Source organism: Schistocerca cancellata, chromosome 8, assembly GCF_023864275.1.
Source record: "Schistocerca cancellata isolate TAMUIC-IGC-003103 chromosome 8, iqSchCanc2.1, whole genome shotgun sequence".
Lineage (NCBI taxonomy): Eukaryota > Metazoa > Arthropoda > Insecta > Orthoptera > Acrididae > Schistocerca > Schistocerca cancellata.
The window spans coordinates 292,891,709-292,913,575 of record NC_064633.1 but is presented as its reverse complement, the minus strand read 5'-3'; the positions used below and the strand labels follow the sequence as shown (position 1 = coordinate 292,913,575).

Genomic DNA, 21,867 nt, shown 5'->3' with positions numbered 1-21,867 from the left:
GCGCGGTCATCAGCGCCCTTACAAAGTCCCAATTTTTTCACAGTCCAACTTTTTACACAGTCCAATCTAGCCACTGTCACGAATGATAGGGATGATGAAAAGATGAGGACAACACAAATACACACTCCCCGGGCAGAGAAAATACCCAACCCGGCCGTTTCGCTGTGGAGAGTTAGCTTTCTTATCTGAGAAGGAGTTGTGGGTAGCACTTGCGATGCACCACAAATTGCTTCATCATTCATTCTAAAACACACACACACACACACACACACACACACACACACACACACACACACACACACACACACTAAATGTCATTCATCTTTCGTCATTTTAAAAATAAGAGTGTTCCAAGAAATATTTTTCATTCTACAGTTTAGTTGGGTTCTTAATTTGATGATAATGTGGAGAAGGAGGGCGACAGGGGTACTAACTAATGTCTGATTGACCTAAGGGGTATGGTCTAAGAAAGGTTGGGAGCCACTGTGATAGATCGTATTTAAGTCTGGGGAACGGGCAGGAACGTTGACCAGTGAGTATACCGTGTTCAAGGATTTGGAGGTCAGTACACACATGCAACATGATACCACTCCACACCACAACTCCTGGACCACCAAACGATCATGTTCCTAGGTGCATTACGCGTTCTCACCTCTGGCAATACAAGGGTCCGTCCAGCATTGTCGGACATGATCGTTTTTGTGGTCCAGGTGCTATGGTGTGGGCAGACATAACACAGCATTGGCGTACTGACCTCCAAATCTCTGGACACACTGTATTCACCGTTGTGTTCGTGTGATGCTGTACTCCTTCTTCATGTGCATCTTTTCAGGGGTGCATTCAGACCTGACTTCATTGTTATGGATGACATTGCACGACCGCAACTAACTGCACAGATGGAGGAGCTTTGATGGAAGGTCTTGAGTGATGTTTGGGTAGCTCAGTTGGCAGAGCGCTTGTCCGCGAAAGGCAAAGGTACCGAGTCAGATTCTCAGTTAGGCACACAGTTTTAATCCTCCAAGAAGTTTCACACATACTAACTTTTAGCGTTTATTGGTTTAACATTTTTTGTTAACTGCCAGTGTTTCACTGCCCCGAGTTAATTCTCTCTAACGTTGATTATATCTAAATGTAAGGCTGACAGAGTAGAATAACAGGTACTGAACATCATTCTAACTGCACTATTTCTCATCCTAAAAAATTAAATTTGGTGCCAAAGCATTTATCACCGAATGACCAAATACAGTATAATTCAAGATCCAAGCCATGACTTTAATCCCTGAGTGTCTCTCTCCTACATTCTCGAATTCTGAGGGCTTTGTTCCACGGCAAACTTTTTAGTATAACATATCCAGGAGAAACGATATGATGAAGAACGACTTAGCCACAGTCTATTGGTTGCTTCCAGAATGAAAGTTTCACTTTTTAGCATAATGTACACTGTACTGAAACTTCACGACAGATTAAGGCTGTGTAGTGGATTGGAATTCAGACCTCGATTCTCGAATTGCACAGGTCACACTCACGGTCACAACCAGAACATTTCCCGTGTTCACTTTTATCGGACCCGTCAAAGAATCCACAATCTTCCGCTGGTATTGGTGCTGGTGGTCGACAGGCAGACTAGAGAACGTGAAATTCTATTTACGAATCTTACCTTAAGCGACGTCTTTGTGGCAAAGAACTTGCCACACTCTTCACACATGTGGTTTGTCTTCGCTTCGGTGTATGTCGCTGCAGTAGGACACTCCTCACGTTTTTGCGATGGCTGCGGCGGCTTCCGTGACTGGTGGTTCGGCGTGGGTTCTGGTTGTGTTGATAATTGTTGAGGATCTGAGCGAGCTGGCTGTAGAGGTAGGTAAGGCTGACGTGGTGGTGCTGGTGATTGTGGTGATGGTTGTGTTAGAGGTGGTGGTAGACCTGGTAGAGATGGTGGTAGTGATGGTGTTGCAGGAGGAGGAGGAGGAGGAGGAGGAAGAGGAAGAGGAAGAGGACCTCGCTGATGTAGCGGCGGTGAGGTTGTGGAACCTTGTTTAGCTGCTGGTGGTGGTGGTGGTGGTGGTGGTGGTGGTGGTGGATCTGGCTGGGCTCGTGATGGCACTGGTGGAACTGAATGAGTTGTTAGTGGTGGTGGATTTGCCTGTTGTAGCGGCGGCAGCTGCTCGTACAAAGCTACAGCGTTTGCTGGTGGATGTGACAGTGCAGACATCTGCTGGGGTGACTGATTCAGAGGCTGATGCTCAGCAGGCGGACACGAAGCCTGGTGATGGTGAGACGTCGGGAATTGTAGCAGTTTGTAGGGGCACCAACTGGCATCACTGCCGGCAGGAGTTGCGACGTCGTTGGAGTCTAACAGCCTCTTCTCAAGGACCGGAAGAAGTGCCGAGGCGCCGCTGCCACCGGCCAGTAACATCTTCAGCCGCGGACTGTCAGCAACATTTGGCATCGCAGTTGGTCGGACGTTCTGCTCGGCGGGTTGGTCGTGCTGGAGCATCAGTTTGTCCACGGTTAGCCCAACAACCTGCTACGTATTTTTGCTGTGAATTAAAAATAACTGGTCTTTTATCTTCATCTTATTAGTAGTTAAAATGTTCTGCAGTTCTTAATATCCTAGGACAGTAAGGTGCAGTTAATAATACAATGCTAGTATGTGTTTACGTTCTAATGGTTCAAATGGCTCTGAGCACTATCGGACTTAACTTCTGTGGTCATCAGTCCCCTACAACTTAGAACTACTTAAACCTAACTAACCTAAGGACATCACACACATCCATGCCCGAGGCAGGATTCGAACCTGCGACCGTAGCGGTTGCGCGGTTCCAGACTGTAGCGCCTAGAGCCGCTCGGCCACCCCGACCGTCGTTTACGTTCTAGAAATAATCGTTATATTATCGGATTTTTCAGATGGTCTCTCCTCTCTCTCTCTCTCTCTCTCTCTCTCTCTCTCTCTCTCTCTGTGTGTGTGTGTGTGTGTGTGTGTGTGTGTGTGTGTGTGTGTGTGCGCGCGCTTAGATTCCAACATGGTTATAATAACATAAGATGTATGGGAGGCAGAATACGAAATCTTAGTAGCTAGGACACATGCGTGCATGTTCCCCATATACTCAAAATCCCTCCGAAATAACAAATCAACCTTTACGATATTGTTACCTCGGAGATTCTAGGACCGACGTAGGTGTTTAAGTAGAAACTTTTTCTTTTTTAACATACAGTGGTTCTTTTGCCTTAGTGAAGTGCAAGTGTAAAGTGACAAATGTTATTGTTTAGTGATTGTTATGAGTGATTGCAGTTATTAGTCGTGTGTTTGTCTAATCGTCGACGACCAGAGGGAAGGGAGGGAGTGAAACTGGTGCCAGCATTCCTCTCAAATCGCACAGATGGCTCAAGAACTTGATGTGCCTAACTGACGAATGGATCATACCAATAGTTTCGAAGCCACCTTCTTCAAGGGGTAACAATTACGTCATTTCTCTACAGCTTGTGATCAGCAATTGTATTCTTTTGCACTTTCCGGCCAAGTACTCTCGTACGGAGTCGAACCTGCTAGCTCTGGTTCAAATATCACGAGACTAGCGTGCTTTCACAACATCGGCTACGAAGAACATTGCAAATACCACAACAGCGATCTCATCGACACGTCACTCGCAGTTTTTTTAAGTGGGTCGTTAGCTGAGGTAAAGTGTGTTATCTGTTGTATAGACAGTTCGGCTCAAATGCCGCTGTTCGTGGTCCTTAAGTAAATGGGAACTCAGTCATTGCATTATACTTGCTAAGGACTCAAAAATTCCTCTGAACACAAAACGATCCGAACTGAGGCATATGAGGCGAACTGACTTTACAGCAGATAAGACACCTTATCTCAGGTAGCATCCCATTTGGTGAGAAATCTGCGAGACATGTGTCGATGAGATCGCTGTTGTACGTGCGACATTGTAGCTTAATACCAAAGGAATTCTTTTATTAATAAAATAACAGAAGCCACGCTTTTTTAGGCACTCACATGAAGAAGATATATACAAAACTTCATCTACTGTGCCACATTTGTAGTGATACCAATCGATTACAGGGTTCATTTTCATAGAACTGAGACCTCATAAAGTCGTGAGCTGTAGTTTCCAAAAAATTCTTAGATGTCCGTGACATGCCTGGAGTCTACTGATAACAATGGACAAGTTATCGAATAGAGGTTGAATTTTCTTTTGTCGGAAAATCTTTCGCACGACTCGTTAACTGGTCATTTTAAACAGGACAACGGCATTTCTTTGTGCCAAGATACACTACTGGTCATTAAAATTGCTACACCAAGAAGAAATGCAGGTGATAAACGGATATTCACTGGACAAATATATTATACTAGAACTGACATGTGATTACATTTTCACGCAATTTGGGTGTATAGATCCTGAGAAATCAGTATCCAGAACAACCACCTCTGGCCATAATAACGGCCTTGATATGCCTGGGCATTGAGTCAAACAGAGCTTGGATGGCGTGTACAGGTATAGCTGCCCATGCAGCTTCAACACGATACCACAGTTCATCAAGAGTAGTGACTCGCGTATTGTGACGAGCCAGTTGTTCGGCCACCATTGACCAGACGTTTTCAATTGGTGAGAGATCTGGAGAATGTACTGGCCAGGGCAGCAGTCGAACATTTTCTGTATCCAGAAAGGCCCATACAGGACCTGCAACATGCGGTCGTGCATTATCCTGCTGAAATGTAGGGTTTCGCAGGGATAGAATGAAGGGTAGAGCCACGGATCGTAACACATCTGAAATGTAACGTCCACTGTTCAAAGTGCCGTCAATGCGAACAAGAGATGACCGAGACGTGTAACCAATGACACCCCATACCATCACCCCGGGTGATATGCCAGTATGGCGATGACGAATACACGCTTCCAATGTGCGTTCACCGCGATGTCGCCAAACACGGGTGCGACCATCATGATGCTGTAAACAGAACCTGGATTCATCCGAAAAAATGACGTTTTGAAATTCGTGTACCCAGGTTCGTCGTTGGGTACACCGTCGCAGGCGCTCCTGTCTGTGATGCAGCGTCAAGGGTAACCGCAGCCATAGTCTCCAAGCTGGTAGTCCATGCTGCTGCAAACGTCGTCGAACTGTCCGTGCAGATGGTTGTTGTCTTGCAAACGTCCCCATCTGTTGACACAGGGATCGAGACGTGGCTGCACGATCCGTTACAGCCATGCGGATAAGATGCCTGTCATCTCGACTGTTAGTGATACGAGGCCGTTGGGATCCAGCACGGCGTTCCGTATTACCCTCCTGAACCCACCGATTCCATATTCTGCTAACAGTCATTGTATCTCGACCAACGCGAGCAGCAATGTCGCGATACGATAAACCGCAATCGCCATAGGCTACAATCCGACCTTCATCAAAGTCGGAAACGTGATGGTACGCATTTCTCCTCCTTACACGAGGCATCACAAAACTTTTCGCCAGGCAACGTCGGTCAACTGCTGTTTGTGTATGAGAAATCGACTGGAAACTTTCCTCATGTCAGAACGTTGTAGGTGTCGCCACCGGCGCCAACCTTGTGTGAATGCTCTGAAAAGCTAATCATTTGCATATCACAGCATCTTCTTCCTGTCAGTTAAATTTCGCGTCTGTAGCACGTCATCTTCGTGGTGTAGCAATTTTAATGGCCAGTAATGTAGTTCATAATTGGGTTTAAAACAATTCTGAAAAATCTTATTAAATTATTTGGCCGTGTAAGCCGCCACACTTACACTCAATAGTCATACATTTATTTTAATTTTATCGAACGATCCATGTGGCCCACAATATTCTTGTATTTCAGTACTAATGAGGACGTGGAAGCCTAGGAGCAAAATGTACGTTCGCGGTCTTCAAAAACTACTATAATCCATACCACGGCAGCGCATGTGGTCCAAAGGGGGAAAGAAGTTTCTAGGAAGGTATCCATTATCTGTTGATAATTAACTACAGGTAACGGACTTATCGTAATGTTCTCCTCTGACATGACTATCGATCGATGTTCTACAATGCTAAAGAAATCGGACTCGTACTCGGTTGGTCATCCTAAATTTGGTTTTTCTTAAATGATTTCAGACAAATGCTGGGATAGTTTCTTCTAGAGTCCCTGGCAAACTCCTTCTAATTGATGCCTCGCCTTTAATGACCTGGATGTCTAACAGGATGTTAACCTCTCTCTCGGTGCCAAGGAGAAATACGGGCTCTTCCCACAACATTATCTGTGTGATCGATACAATTTAGGTTATTTGTAATTGTTATTTCTAAGTATTTAGTTGAATTTACAGCGTTGAGGTTGGTTTGACTTATCGCGCAATCGAAATTTAACGGATTTCTTTTGGTACTCATGTGAATAACTTCACACTTATTCTTTCTTCAGGGTCAATTGTCACTTTTAGCACCATACAGATATCTTATCTAAATCATTTTGCAATTCGTTTTGGTCATCTGATGACTTTACAAGACGGTAATGACAGCAAATAATCTAAGAGGGCCACTCAGATTGATTCCTGTGACATAAACATACATCATGAACAGTAGAGGGCCTATAACACTTCCTTGGGGAACGCCAGATATTACTTCTGTTTTATTCGAAGACCTTCCGTGTTTTACTACGAACTGTGACCTCTCGGAAAGGAAATCACGAATCCAGTCGCACAACTGAGGCGATATTCCATAGGAACGCAGTTTGGTTAGAAGACGCTTGTGAGGAACGGTGTCGACAGCCTTCTGGAAATCTAAAAATATGGAATCAATTTGCCATCCTCTGTCGATAGCACTCATTCCTTCATGAATATAAAGAGCTAGTTGTGTTTCGCAAGAACGATATTTTCTGAATCCGTGCTGACTATGTGTCAATAGATCGTTTTCTTCGAGATAATACATAATGTTCGAATACAGTATATATTCCAAAACCCTACTGCAAATCGACGTTAGTGATATGGGCCTATAATTTAGCGGATTACTCCTACTTCCCTTTTTTGGGTTTTGGTGTGACTCGACCAATTTTCCATTCTTTAGGTCCGGATCTTTCTGTGAGCGAGCGGTTGTATATAACTGCTAAATATGGAGCTATTGTATCAGCATATTCTGAAAGGAAACTGACTGGTATACAATCTCGACCGGAGGCCTTGACTTTATAAAGTGATTTAAGCTGCTTTGCTACACCGAGGATATGTACATCTATGTTTCTCATCGTGGCAGTTGTTCTTGATTGGAATTCAGGAATATTTACCTCGTTTTCTTTGGTTAAGGTGTTTCGGAAAACCGTGTTTAATAACTCTGCTTTAGTGGCACTGTCATCAGTGACTTCACCGTTGTTATCGCACAGTGAAGGTATTGATTGCGTCTTGCCACTGATGTGCTTTATGTATGACCAGAATCTCTTTGGGTTTTCTGCCAGATTTCGGGGCAGAATTTTGTTGTGGAAATTATTAAAAGCATCTCCCATTGAAGTACGCGTTATATTTCTAACTTCTACAAAACTTTGCCAATCTTGGGGATTTTGCCTTCTTTTGAATTTGGCGTGCTCTTTTCATTGATTGTGTACCATGGGGAATCAGTACCACCACTTATTAATTTATGTGGTATATATCTCTCAATTGCCGTCCATACTATCTCCTTGAAATCATTCCACACCTTTTCTACGCTTACATGATCAGATCGGAAGGACTGAAAACTGTCTCTTAAAAAGGCGTTAAGAGTATTTTAGCAGCTTTTTTTAAATAGATGTAGTTTGCGTTTCTTTTTGATGATTGTAGGTGTTACGGTATTCAGCCTAGCAGCAACTGCCTTGTGGTCGTAATCCCTGTATTCGTCACGATACTCCCTATTTGTCCATGATTATTTGTTGCTAAGAGGACAAGTATACTTTCGCAACCATTTACGCTTCGAGTGGGCTCATGAACTAATTGTTCAAAATAATTTTCTGAGAAAGCATTCAGTACAATTTCGGATGAAGTTTTATGTCTGCCGCCGGCTTTAAACGTATAATTTTTCCAGCACATGGAGGTTAGTATGAAGTCACCACCGACTATAATTGTATGAGTGGGGTACTTATTTGAAATGAGACTCAAGTTTTCTTTGAACTGTTCAGCAACTATGTCTTGTGAGTCTGGGGGTCGGTAAAACGATCCAATTAATAATTTAGTCCGATTGTCAAGTATAACCTCTACCCATATTAGTTCGCAGTCATTTGCCGTTAGTTCGTACTTTGGATCCAGCGAGGGACTAGCAACCGAAAATACAATTTATTCTTTGATTTGTGAGGCAGGCTCTTCGCTAAAATAGAAGTTGAAGGTATTAGATACCTTCTTTGATTAAAAAACCTTTTGATTGTGTGCATCATGATGCATTTTTGCCTAAGATGAAACATCGTGGAATTAGGGAAAAAGCTGACCCGTAGTTTATTTTGCATCTAGAAAATAGGTAGCAGAAGGATTTTCTTAAGTTATCTTCAATTGCACTTGATGAGGATGCTGTACAATGGTGGGTTGGTGAGTGGAAGATATACGACTGTATTATAGTTCCATTGCTTTTTTATTACACTACTGGCCATTAAAATTGCAACACCAGGTAGGATAGCAAATAAAATTTAAATTATTATGTGTATACAATAAAGTAAGAAGAGTACTTGATAGATTATTTTGGGGGTCTACAAGGTGCGGAATTATGTACTCACAGCTTCCACCTCTAGTAGCAGCAACATCTACTCTAATCTGGGTAGGCACTGAGTTGAACGGAGCTTGGATGACGGATACGGATAAGTTATTCCACGCTGCTTCAGCTCTACACCAGTACAAGATCAACCGTAGTGGTTGACGAGGGGTGGTGTGCTGGTCTTCTGGCAATCCATGACTAGGCGTTTTCAAAGGGTGAGAGATCTGGAGAACGTTCTGACCATGGCAATAATCGAACACCTTCTGTATAAAGGTAGGTTAGGACGGTACAGGCAAAATGGTACCTTGTGTTATCTTCTTGGAAGAGGAGATTATTAGTGTTTAACGTCCCATTGACAATGAGATCATTGCAGACGCAGCACAAGCTCGGATTATGGAAGGATGGGGAAGGAAATCGGCCACGTCCTTTCAAAGGAACCATCTCGGCATTTACCTGGAGCGATTTAGGGAAATCACGGAAAACGTAAATCAGGATGGCCGGACGCGGGTTTGAAGCGTTGTCCTCCCGAATGCGAGTCCAGTGTGCTAACAACTTAGCCATCTCGCTCGGTTTATCTTCTTGAACGGTACTGTTATGGAGTTCTCGAAGATAGGACAGTCACCAGCCTTAAAGCGTCAACGCCTGCTGTCTGTATTACGGGGCTTGCGAACCTGAGGTGATCATGTTTCGTCCCAGGAGCATCCACACCGTCACCCCTAGTACCGGGCTCGTGTAAAGATGCTGAATGCAGTCTGGCAGTCCGTCATGATGGTGTACGTAAAACAGGGACTCGTCTAAAAAGATGAGATGATACCATTCTTGCGCCCCGTGTTGTTGGGCGCACCACGATCTACACAGCCAACACTCTCCACTGCTGCGTCAAGAGAAACCACAACAATAGTCGCCATGAATGAGATTTTCACTCTGCAGCGGAGTGTACGCTGATATGAAACTTCCTGGCAGATTAAAACTGTGTGCCGGACCGAGACTCGAACTCGGGACCTTTGCCTTTCGCGGACAAGTGCTCGACCATCTGAGCTACCCAAGCACGACTCACGCCCCGTCCTCACAGCTTTACAGCTTTACTTCTCTCAAGGACCACAAAGATAAGAGAAAGTAGTGCTCGTGTGGAGGCATGTAGACAGTCGTTTATCATTGTTTGTGAGAGGAAAATGAGAGGAAATTATTATTAGTGGTAGAACGCCTTTCCACCACGCACATTATGGTGGCTTTCGGAGTACGTATGTAGATGTAGATGCTTCACTGCAAACAAGCCTGTTTCCTGTCTCAAGATTGGCACTACGATCCTGTACCGCTAAGCAAACAACACTCTCCACTGCTGCGTCAAGAGAAACCACAACAAATGTCGCCATGAATGAGATTTTCACTCTGCAGCGGAGTGTACGCTGATATGAAACTTCCTGGCAGATTAAAACTGTGTGCCGGACCGAGACTCGAACTCGGGACCTTTGCCTTTCGCGCTAATTGCGTGGGGCTGTTGAGATCCTGCATGGCACTGAGTACATTCCTCCTGAACCCTTCACGTGCATATTCGCGCGACAGTTGTGATACCCCGACCAACACTAGCAGCACTGTCGGAAATGGTAAACTGCGGTCTCGAAAGGCCACGATAGTACCGCTGTCGAATTCTCGCATATGATGAACGGTGCTTCTCTTTCTTACATGAGGCATACAACGATCTTTTCATGAACAACCAACATCAAAATGCAATTCCTGAATGCTGCATAACCTTTATTTATATAAAGAATATACGAGAGGCGTTACTCCTACCTAATTCGTATCATTGACATGTTAATAATTTGCATACCCAGCACATAAGTCAAGTTGACGTTTGTCTCATGCTGCATTGTTGTATTGCAGCTTCAATGACCAGCAGTGAATAGTCATAATTTATGATCGAACATGACTGATGACTGCAAAATTTCTTTTTGGCAGATGACAGTAACCATCATTGTGAAGGCTATGGATAGAAGGGTACAGTGTGAGAAAAATTAGTAATGGCCTCTGAGATCATGCATGATGCGTAGCTACTTATATTGAAAGTCATACCCCAAAGTATGAGCAGAAGATTTATAGACATGAGTCCATTTGCAATGCAGATATTTATAGCCCAGAATTCCAGAGGAAACTTGACAACACGCTTGAACGATAAATATAATACATTTCATCAAACCTGTATCACGTTCTTTGATAGCTCTTTCCTGTTAAAAATTATAGACAGTCATGCAGTACTAATAAGCAACCACAACCGAAATAGATAGCTAATGGCATTAGAATGTCACTGCAGATGTAAGATGAAGAAAGTCAGAGCCGAGTAATAGAATTTCACTTCAAACAATATTGCAAGGTATTGAGGAATGTCATGAGGAAGGTTAAAACAATGCATTACACCAAGCGAATAAACAACTCTCAGAGCAAAATTAAAACTATATGGTTAATGTGAAAGACGTACCAGGGCAGAGTGTGAGTGCTCAACATATTAAATATATTACACTTCTCTTGCCTGTTCACTAGCAGAGTTGTCCAAACTACTTAATAATCACTGCTTGTCAATAGTCGGCAAGTGAAATCAGACTTATATCGGTACAGGTAAATATGAAGAGTGCTTGAGAACTGGTTTCCAAGACAACTGTATGGAGCAGTCATATAAAACGAGACATACGGAAAAATAGTGAGTAACCAGGTTATTTTTTTTTCAAAGGTAACCATCGTAACTATTAACACATTTGTCCCACTGTAAGACAAATGAAAAAAAACGTCTGCCATTGCCTACGGAATCCAGGCGTGCTTCGTCGGAAGCAAATCTATGGCCACCAATGTCTTTATTCAGAACTCCAAAAATCTGAAAAGCGCATGGGGAGAGATCTGGACGGTATGGAGGACGTGTAAGGGCTTTCCAGCGAAGCTCCTGCAACGTAGTCGAAACAAGCTTAGCAACATGTGGGCGGGCTTTATCCTGTAACAAAACGATACCGTCCGTCAACATTCCTGGATGTTCGGACTTGAAGGTGCGCTTCAATTTTTGCAAAAATTTAAGCGCGCGACAAGTGCAAAAGCCCACATCTTTGCACGAGTCGCCGAGGTTATTTCGACTACGCTGCGGAACTTTCACTGGGAACCCTTACACATTCTCCATATAGTCCCGATCTCTCCCTATGCGATTTCCAGATTGTTGGAAACCTGAAGATGGTCATTCGTGGCTGTCGAATTGCATTGGACGACGAGGTACACGCCAGGGCACAATGTTTCCGTAGGCAACGGCAAACATTTTTCCTTGAAGTCATTGACCATCTTGTCTCACAGTAGGATAAATGTATTAAGTCTTACGCCGATTTGAAATAATAAACAGTTCACTTTTGTTCCATTTGTCTAGTTTTCATATGACTGCCCTTGTTCATCATATCCATCTACAGGAAAGGAGCAAAGATGAAATTAAACCAATTATTACACCATTAAAGGACATAGATTCACATGGCTATGACGAAACTTCAAGTAGGATTATGAATACCAGTACACCATACATTAGCTCGGCACTCAGTCGCCTGTGCAGAGTATTTTTCAAGTGTTGTCACTTTGTCGGGAGGACTCGGTTCCCAGTGTGGTCGTTGTCGAACTGTTGAAACACATCGATTTAACTGACGTCCAAACGAGAATGATCGTTAACTTTCGGGCCAAGGGTGTAAGTATTTCCAAAATGGCTAAGTTTGTAAACTGTCTGTGTGCCGTTGTTGAACCGTGCTGCAGCTCGCATTGGTGCTGTTTGTAGGTTTCCGTCCTCTGTTGGAGGCCAGACCGTATCGTTTAATTGACATGGTTGCGGTTGTTTGTCTTCTTCTCGTGTTGACTGGCGCCACTTGGTTTCGCAAGCGCGGTTATTGCTATGTAGTAACTGTGGCCCTATCTTTGTGCATCTTTGTGCATTTCGATAGGGGTACTCAGGAGGAGCCAGGTCTGAGCAGTGCAAAAACACGCTGGGACCGCTGGCGGCGCGCATGGACTGCTGGATTGATGGCCTGTGATCACGAGGGTGCACGACCTCGTCGTAAACCGGATCCGGCAAGCTTCAAGTTTAGTCCATTTGGGTTCAAGTAGGGAAACTTCCACCATTGTGAGATCTTGCAATTCTCGAGTGACTCGGGTTCGTGTTGCTACTCATAGTGTTGCTGAGGCGAAGAGCAGCGAGTGGAGGGCTTGGGGAAGACGGATCTGATTAGCTTTCCTGGACTTCTAATTACTATTTATTGCGTTTAGTTTGTTACTATTTGTGTTCAACCAGCGGCATTTTTCCCGCTTCGTGGCCGCTAATGCCCCAGTTACCTGCTCTGGGGGTTAGTGTATGTAATGGCAATGTACGTTTCCTCGTCTTACCGCTGCTGTCCGGTGAGGCGTGTAGGTTTGGCAACTTTCTTGATTGTAGGTTGGTTGGCGATTCTTCTACCCTGGTGGTAGTGATTCCTTTCTCATTCCGGGCGCTCTAAGCACAATGTTCTGTGGGTGGAGTCCAGACTGCCGGTTTGGCGTATTTTTACATCTTTGTATCTGATTTATTGGACGTTAGGTAGCCTCAGCAAGATTATCATTAGTCTTTCGTTAGACTGCCACTAATCTGAATTACCATCCTGTGCAACTCCTGTGTTTTTTGTCGGACCTACTCAGAGGTCGACTCCTGGTACACCGTCTGTGACTGGCCCTTGTGTTTTATTATTATATTTGGTGTTTTATTCTATGTTTCTAAATTTTTTATGTAATTGCCATTCTTGGCATTACAGCAGGTTTAAATGATCGTGCTACCAAGATTACCATCATTTTGTCTCCTCTGTTTGGTGATCAGTTGCTTGTTCTTTTACATTAACATTTGTTGTTGTATTTCCTGTTTTACTGTATGTTTTGTAAATTATTTTTACTTAATTTTCATTCTTGGCGTTACAGCAGGTTTAAATGGTTGTGCTACCAAGATTACCATCATTTTGTATCACTCGTTTGGTGATCAGTTGCCCGTCTTTTTACATTAACCTTTGCTAATGCATTGCTGTTTTACAGTATGTTTCTTAAATTTTTTAAATAATTGCCGTTCTTGCCGTTAAAGGCCTTTAGCGGTGACTGTGGTTACTTGCCTTAAAATTCTAATTGGCATCACATTGGCTTGTTTTTAAAACATTACTTGCGGTGTCCGTATTCTATGCTCGTTTGATAAAATGTAACGCACTGAAAGCTCTATTAATTACACAATTGTTTATTCCTTCATTAATAATGTGTGATATCTTTATTTTTTGCTGAGTCTGGAGTTACCGTTTTAAAATAAATGTATGTAATTGGAAAAGGGAAGCAATAGTAACTAATTACGGTCCTGTCCACAATCGTAACTGAATCCTGCCTTCCTTGACTACCAGGTTTTAGTTGTGGTTAGAATATAGCGTGCGTTGCAAACTGACGCTATCTGAAACCGACGCCGAAAGAGGTGCGGTGCACCACAGGCTGTAGATGACAGCGGTGAACGATGGCTGCGGAGACGTGTACGGGTGAATAGACGCGTAACTGTTGAACAACTGACCCCCTAGATGAACCAGCGGGCTACCTACAGTGTCTCATCAATGACCATTCAGTGAACGTTGGTGCGTATGGTCCTCTGCAGCAGGTGCCTGGTTCGTGCACCCATGGTCACTGCTCTTCATTGGTGACGGAAGCTGGAATTTGCACATCAGTACCGCAACTGGACATATAGTCAGTGGCGTCAGGTGGCCTTTTCAGATGAATCACGTTTTATGTTCCATAGGCGTGAAACGTCTGAAAGGGAACACCCTACAACAATCGTCGGAAGGATCCAGACCGGGGAGGAAGCATTATGCTGTGCGGAATTTTTTCACGTATTTCCATGAGTGATCACCTCATTTTGGAAGGCACAATGGATCAACACAAGTAAGCATATACGCTTGGGGACCATGTACACCCCTTTATACAATTGTTGCTCCTCGGCACGATGGCATCTGCCAGCATGACAGTGCAAAGTGTCACACACCTGGCAGTGTTCGTGCGTAGTTCGAAGAGCAGAAGGGCACCAGGATGAGTTTACCACACTCCCCAGGCCACTAAACTCCCCGGATTTAAACCCAATCGAGAATCTGTGTGACCACCTCAAACGGGCTGTTCGCGCCTTGGGTCCTCAACCAAAAAACCTACAGCGGCTGGCCACGACACTGGAGTCAGCATGGCTTCACAAACCTGTCGGTACCTTTCAGAAACGTACTGACTTCCTCCTGCATGCCTTGCAGCGTTCTGTACCCCAAAAGTTGGTTATTCAGGCTTCTGGCAGGTGGTCATATTGGCTGGAAAGTGTATAAAGTGCTTTCAGTAACGAGTATTTCAAACCATGACTTTGTATTTATAAGTCTTTATTCACCTGATCAGAAGTTCCTCCAGCCACCGAAATTCACTACATCTAACTTCAACGGAATCAGTCCTCTTTTTAAATTATCTAATCTGCCCCTTCCCGATAACGGAATGCCGTGCGGTTCTAGGCGCTTCAGTGTGGAACCGCGTGACAGCTACGGTCGCAGGTTCGAATCCTGCCTTGGGCATGGATGTGTGTCACGTCCTTAGGTTGGTTAGGTTTAAGTAGTTCTAAGTGCTAGGGGACTGATGACCGTAGATGTTAAGTCCCATAGTGCTCAGAGCCATTTGAACCATTTTTGATAAAGGAATCTAACGTTCCACGCTCCAATTCGTAGTCAGTTTTGTTTCTCCTCATGATGACATCCTCCTGAGTAGACGCCGCCCACAGATCCGAATGGGACATTATTTTACCTCCGTAATATTTTCATTTAACCATACAGTAGAGCTTGGGAATAATTAAGGCTGTAGTTTCCCTTTGGTTTTAGCCATATGCAGTATCAGCACAGCAAGGCTGTTTTGGCTGGTATTACAAGACTAGATCAGTCAATAGCCAGACTGTTGCCCTTGCACCTAATGAAAAGGCTCCTGCCACTCTTAAGGAACCCACGTTTGCCTGGCCTCTCAGCAGATACCCTTCCATTGTGGTTGATCCTATGGTAAGACCATCTGTATCGTTGAGGCAGCAAGCCACCCCATTGACACCAAGCTGCATAGACCATGGCGGGTGGTAATGTGTGCAAAATATATCATGGAAGACAGAACAACACACACACACACACACACACACACACAGATGATTTTGAAAATATTGCTGTGCAGTTGTGTAAGGTGGCATGGTCTCCTGACCTTCATTTCTTACATATTCCGACCTCACTATCGTATTCTGCATATCAAGACGTTTCATTCGAGCCCAAACTCGATAGGGTAGAGGCAGTTTTACATATTTCCATTTTAGTCGATATGCAAATCTAATAAATAAATCGCAAGTGTGCACCGAGATTAAAAAGTCGAGGCTGTCGTACACAAATATTCAAGACACGACGGCCACGGGAGTTTTTGTTCGGCAGAGGCAACCAGCCAGCTAAAAGTCTGTAGGAGGGTGAGTTAGCAAGCAGCTGCGCAGGCCGGCCGACCGCCCAGGGACCAAAACAGTTATTTGCCAGAGAAAAGGCATAATGCTCTGCTTGTTCACCTTAAAAGCAAAACCCGCTGTATTGTTTGGGAGAGACTCAGCATACGCGTGTTTTGACGGACCTAGTGCACAGTTTCAGAGTTCTCACAGGTGGACAATAAACGCCTAATGAAGATGCTATATATTTCCGGATTGGTCGGCTTAAACGGAGCGCCATTCCCCCGTTTGTCACAGTAACGCTGATTGGCGGACTATTTATGACGCAATGAGCTGGAGGAGTGAGGGAAACACAGCGGATGATATACCCTTTCGCTTTTTGTGTGGAGAGGGATAGTTCCGGTGACGCTCTTGAAGCGTGAAGCGGGAACACGTAGCGGGAGCGAGTGCACTCGTGCGTGTACGTAGAGAGCGAGAAACTAAGTCCCCACTCAGTACTGCACTGAGAGAGCACCTCTGTCGCTAGCGAATCGGAGTGATACTCTATATTGAGTCACTCGCGATTAAGCATTGTTCACTGTGTTGGCCACGACACTTAATGTGTGGTGTGAACACAGACAGAGTATTAATTAGCGCCTGTGAGCGAAAATTGAGTGGAATCGCGGTGGACTGGTTATCTGACCGGTATACCACGCCAATAGTTTGACTAGGGGCAGACAGGAGTCCTGGGCCATTCTGCCGAGTAAATAACATTCTTAAAAGAAAGGGATGAAAGAGCTTTCCCACACTTTGTATATAAATTTCATAACAGGATTCCTATCCATAAGAGGTAACCTCCTATTCCGAAAAGAACCTGGAAATTTGTGTATCAGTTTATAAATAAAAGTTTCACTTGATTTTCTCAGATTTTACAATGAATAAAATTTTCCGTTCGTTCAATGTTTTTCTTACACTAACTAGCAATACTCCAGTACCCAAGTATCCCAATAGTTGCGTAATAAAATAGAATATTTTTGTGTCCTTTCCTTACAGCGGACGACTCCAGAAGATATTTATCGCTGAAAGTTTTTCATGCATTTCTTTTTGGTACGTTAGGAGCGTCTGTCCGACTGCTGTAGTAGGGTGAGGTGGAAAGTGCTTCTTGCAGGAGCCAAAGGGTACTTGTCATATCAATCCGTTGCGCAACTCGACAACATAACACCCACATACTGACAGTTGTTTGTGTATATAAAAATGTCGTTTATACTCACAAAGTATCACTCAGTCGAAGATGTTAATATTAGATCTCTAAAAGAAGACTGTTCTTTTATTTTCAAGAGTGTTAAGCTCTCACACACAAAGTCATTGGTGATGTGAAAGCTTTCACAGAAGTCAGTGAGCGAATAATATATCCAATTGAGAGAGAGTGCTTCACCGATTCTGAACACTTCGTTGTTTTTGAAGCGTACGATAGAAACGAGTCTATTTACCAGACAGGACTATTTCTGTTACAGTATAAGAAGCTGGTCGATAGCTAAATTAAAGGTATATTTTTCTTAAGGTACATAGTTTGCTCAAAAAATGCTGCTCAGTGCTATTTCGATTTTATTAATGCAGGAGGAGGTTAGTGATTAGTCCTGTCGACAGCGAGAGACGGAGCGCAAGCTCAGATTATGGAAAGACGGGGAAGGAAATCTGTCGTACCATTTCAAGGAAACCATCCAGGCCTTTGCCTGAAGCGATTTAGGGAAACCACGGAAAACCTAAATCAGGGTGACCGGACGTGGGTTTGAACCGTCGCCTTCCCGAATGCGAGTCCATTGTGCTAACCACTGCGCCACGTCGCTCAATGATTTTATTAATGCAGATACAGTAGTGAAATATTGGTTGTCAAATGAAGTTGTTTCAAAAGTCTGCTCAAATCGCAAGAAATTATCTTTTGCTATGAACAATGCTGTAAAAATGTGGAGGATGATGTACAATGTGCATTAAATTCACAAATTTCCATTGTATGTGACAGTATAAAATGTAATAGTTCCCTATTGAAATTTAATGTAGTAAAATTGTTTTATATTGTCTGTTTATCCTTTTATTCCTAAGTAATGTGTTAAAGTAATACGGTAATTTTGATATAGTTGTGTGAGAGACAAGAAATAATTACTGGACAGCAAAGGTATGTGCAGTAGTTTCGGTGTAAGAAATACAGAGCTACATGTGTACGTAAATGATTCATAACTTTTTGACCTTGCGATAATTCTTTTACTATTATGCGAGAGATATGTTTACATACACCATCATCTTCGACTTTCACGGAAATAATTTAACATGCACCATCATGAATTTTCGTTGTGTTCTATAATTATACTTGCAGTGATCAAAGGTGATCAGCGATCGGTGGTGGCCAGTGATCAATGGCGGTCACTGATCAATGAGAGTAAGAGATCAATGATTCTCAATGATCAATCATCCTCAGTGATCAATAGGCGTTAAGCCATAAGCATTTAGGGTTAACCTTTTAGCATTTATCGATTAGCGTCAAGCGTTTATCACTTAGTGTTTAGCATTTACTATTAAGCATTTATTGAAAAACGTCTACCACATATCATTTACCTTTTAACATCTTCAATTTAATGTTTAATGTTTACTAAACGAGGTATGGGGTATTAAACATGTAATTGGTTTATTTCCAACTACTTGGATTTCCTAATGCTGTGCTGGAAAGTCGAGAGGTGTGGGGGTTATACTGCATACATTTGGTCTGTACGTAAGTAATGCAACGTGACACCACTTTCATGCTTAAATAATGAATATCTTTGGCTTTCAAGGAAATAATGCATATCTTCAACTTTTAATGAAATATGGTCACTTTCTACATGAGGTTAATGTAATATTTATTACATATCTACTTCCATTTTCAAATAATTTGTTCTGATTGGTTGGAAAAAGAGGATAGGTAGTACCGTCACCTAGGGTTTTTGATATGATACTGTGTTGTATGATTCGTTGGGGTAAAAAAAGGAGGAGGTTTATGAATCACACAGTTGGTCTGTACGTAAATAATGTCATTTGACACAATTTTAATACTATGCTCATTAGAGTTGGAGGACTATTTGAGTCAGGAAATGAGGGAATGAATCGATCTTTCTCAGAAAAACGTCCTGTAATTTACCAGAAGAATTCTAGGGAAACAACTAAAATTAATATTTTAACTAATTCAACTGTGGGTTTTTGATAAATCGTTGTATGTTGTAGTAACTAAACGAAACACTTTTGTAGTGCTTTTTCACAAACACTATTACTGCGCAACACATGTCATAAGCCCATTTTCTAGAATATAACTTATCCTGAAGATGAGAAGCTAGCAAAAATACACGTGTCAACTTCTTAATTTACCGTTTCTTGAATTAGTTCTTATAGTTTATCTCCGCTGACAATTTTGACTTAGTTACATATGGATCTACAAAATTCATATGTACAGTATTTACAGTAACAATGATTAAACATAAATTGGAGTAAAGCTATGTATAGGAATAGGGATTTTTGTTATTATCTATTCATGAATGAAAGTACCAAGGTTCTTCTCTTATGCAGAGTTCCTAACATTGTCTTGCGGATAACTAAGTTTGCTCATTCAGTAATAAATTTGGGGACTCAACGAGCGATCTCAGTTCTGTTATTGACACCTTCCGGACAATGTTATAAGTTCTACATGAGAAAAGAACTATTGTGGCTTCATTTGTGAGTAGATAATGACAAAAATTCCCATTCCTGTGCATAGCTTCACTCCAATGTGTGTTTAGTCATAGCTATTGTAAATGCTGTCCAAATGAGTTTAGTAGAACCGTATGTAACTGCTTCAAAATTGCCAGCAGAGATAAATTTTACAGTTTAAGTCAAGAATCGATAAATTAAGAATTGAAATGTTTATCTTTGCTCGGTTCCCATATTTGGGATAATTTGTGTTCTAGAAAATGAACTCACAAAAAAAAAAAAAAAGGTTCAAATGGCTCTGAGCACTATGGGACTTAACTTCTGAGGTCATTAGTCCCCTAGAACTTAGAACTACTGAAACCTAACTAACCTAAGGACATCACACACATCCATGCCCGAGGCAGGATTCGAACCTACGACCGTAGCGGTCGGGTGGTTCCAGACTGTAGCGCCTAGAACCGCTCGGACACTCCGGCCGGTATGAGCTTACAACCAGAAATCTAGGCCGTACATCAATAATAAAGTTTGTGAAACAAGGCTAAAAAGTGTTTGGTTTGGTTAATATATATAGCTAGAGTTAACATCGGGCTGGCCGGACCAAAATTCGAGTGCCGCTGATACCACCTCATTAGGCAGCTCACGTATGGGTCAAATGCAAATCTCGAGTGATCATCCAGGCTAACATGTCCATACCTCTGTTCGGCCGCTCGCATTCCATACATCAGTAGCTGTTTTAATACTCATCGCAAAGATAGTTATTTCAGCCAATGAAACGCATCTCATTAACAGCGCGTGATAATATGCCATAATAATCGTCTTAAAATTCAATCCAGTTACAGGTGAGCATTATTTGGGAGCAACGTTTTCGTCACTGTCGTTGCTGTGCATTTGGATAATTGTTTCTATCGCGTTGTCAGACGCGTAATTGGTAGGTGTTTAATCGCTGAGCTCCAGTAATACTGTCTGAGAAAACGACCATGACGAACGCCGTCCAGGAAGTTCTGGATTAGGACTGGGCAGCGCTTTCACTGCAGATGAAAATCGCCGGCCATGACGTATGGAAATTAGTCTCGTAAAATAGTGGCCAATTACGTTCAGAATAGTCCGAAGCGGCGACTAAGCTTGTAAGATAAGAATTTATTGACCCTGTTTAAATATAAAGCTGACGGTCTCTTCAATAACTACTTTTTTCCTTGACATAAATTTGTGTGCAAATTGAATCGGCTAATTACTCACAAATTTCACTGCATATTATGCGGAATGCGTTTCTTTGTCAAAGGCATATTTTGAAATTTACCTATAATTTGTAATAAGAAATAGTAACCATCCAAAGCAGTTCAGGACAAAATCATTGTTTAGATTGTTGTACTGACAAATGACAATACATTGCGAATTATTTATGCTTAGTAGATCTTTATTATTCTTTCATTGTGTTTTATTTTGTGTAGTTCAGCAGGATTGATCGTTGTATCTGCTAGTGTAGTGTAGTGTTAATTCTGTATCGACTGTCAAAGTTCGAATTCACTATGATCGAGAACACTGGGCGCTCCGTTATCGCAACAAGTGCATGAACTTATCTGATCAAAAGTATCCGAACACATGTTAGTTGACACTGATATGGGACGTGGCCATCCATCTTTATTTTTGACGGGCTTAGTATGATGAGGACACTTTCAATGAGGTGCCTAAACGGCTCTGGAGGAACGGCAGCCCATTAGTGATGTTGGACGCTAGGGTCCGGAGCAAGGTCGACGTTATAACTCGCCCCAAAGCTGTCCCATTGGATCCAGATAGGGACTGTGTGTAGACCAGTCCATTTCAGGGATGTTATTATCCACAAATCATTGCCTCACAGATGCCGCTTTATGACAGCGTGCATTGTCATGCTAACACAAGGAATCGTTGTCTCCGGCCAGTCCTTCAATTTTACTCAGTGCACAATGCCGTAAAATGTGTTCATACCCTTCCACATTTAGTGTTTTCTTATCCGCAAGAAATCTACACCCAAACCACGAAAA

General features: G+C 42.8%; 1 protein-coding gene across 1 annotated transcript in view; it reads right to left on the bottom strand.

Annotated features, from left to right (window-relative positions):
* Window positions 1-21,867, bottom strand: part of LOC126095530 (uncharacterized) — a 391,122-nt gene that overhangs the window by 25,025 nt on the left and 344,230 nt on the right. The window contains exon 7 of the mRNA XM_049910312.1: window positions 1,658-2,485. Coding sequence (XP_049766269.1) covers window positions 1,658-2,485 — 828 coding nt within the window. The remainder of the gene's footprint in view (window positions 1-1,657; window positions 2,486-21,867) is intronic.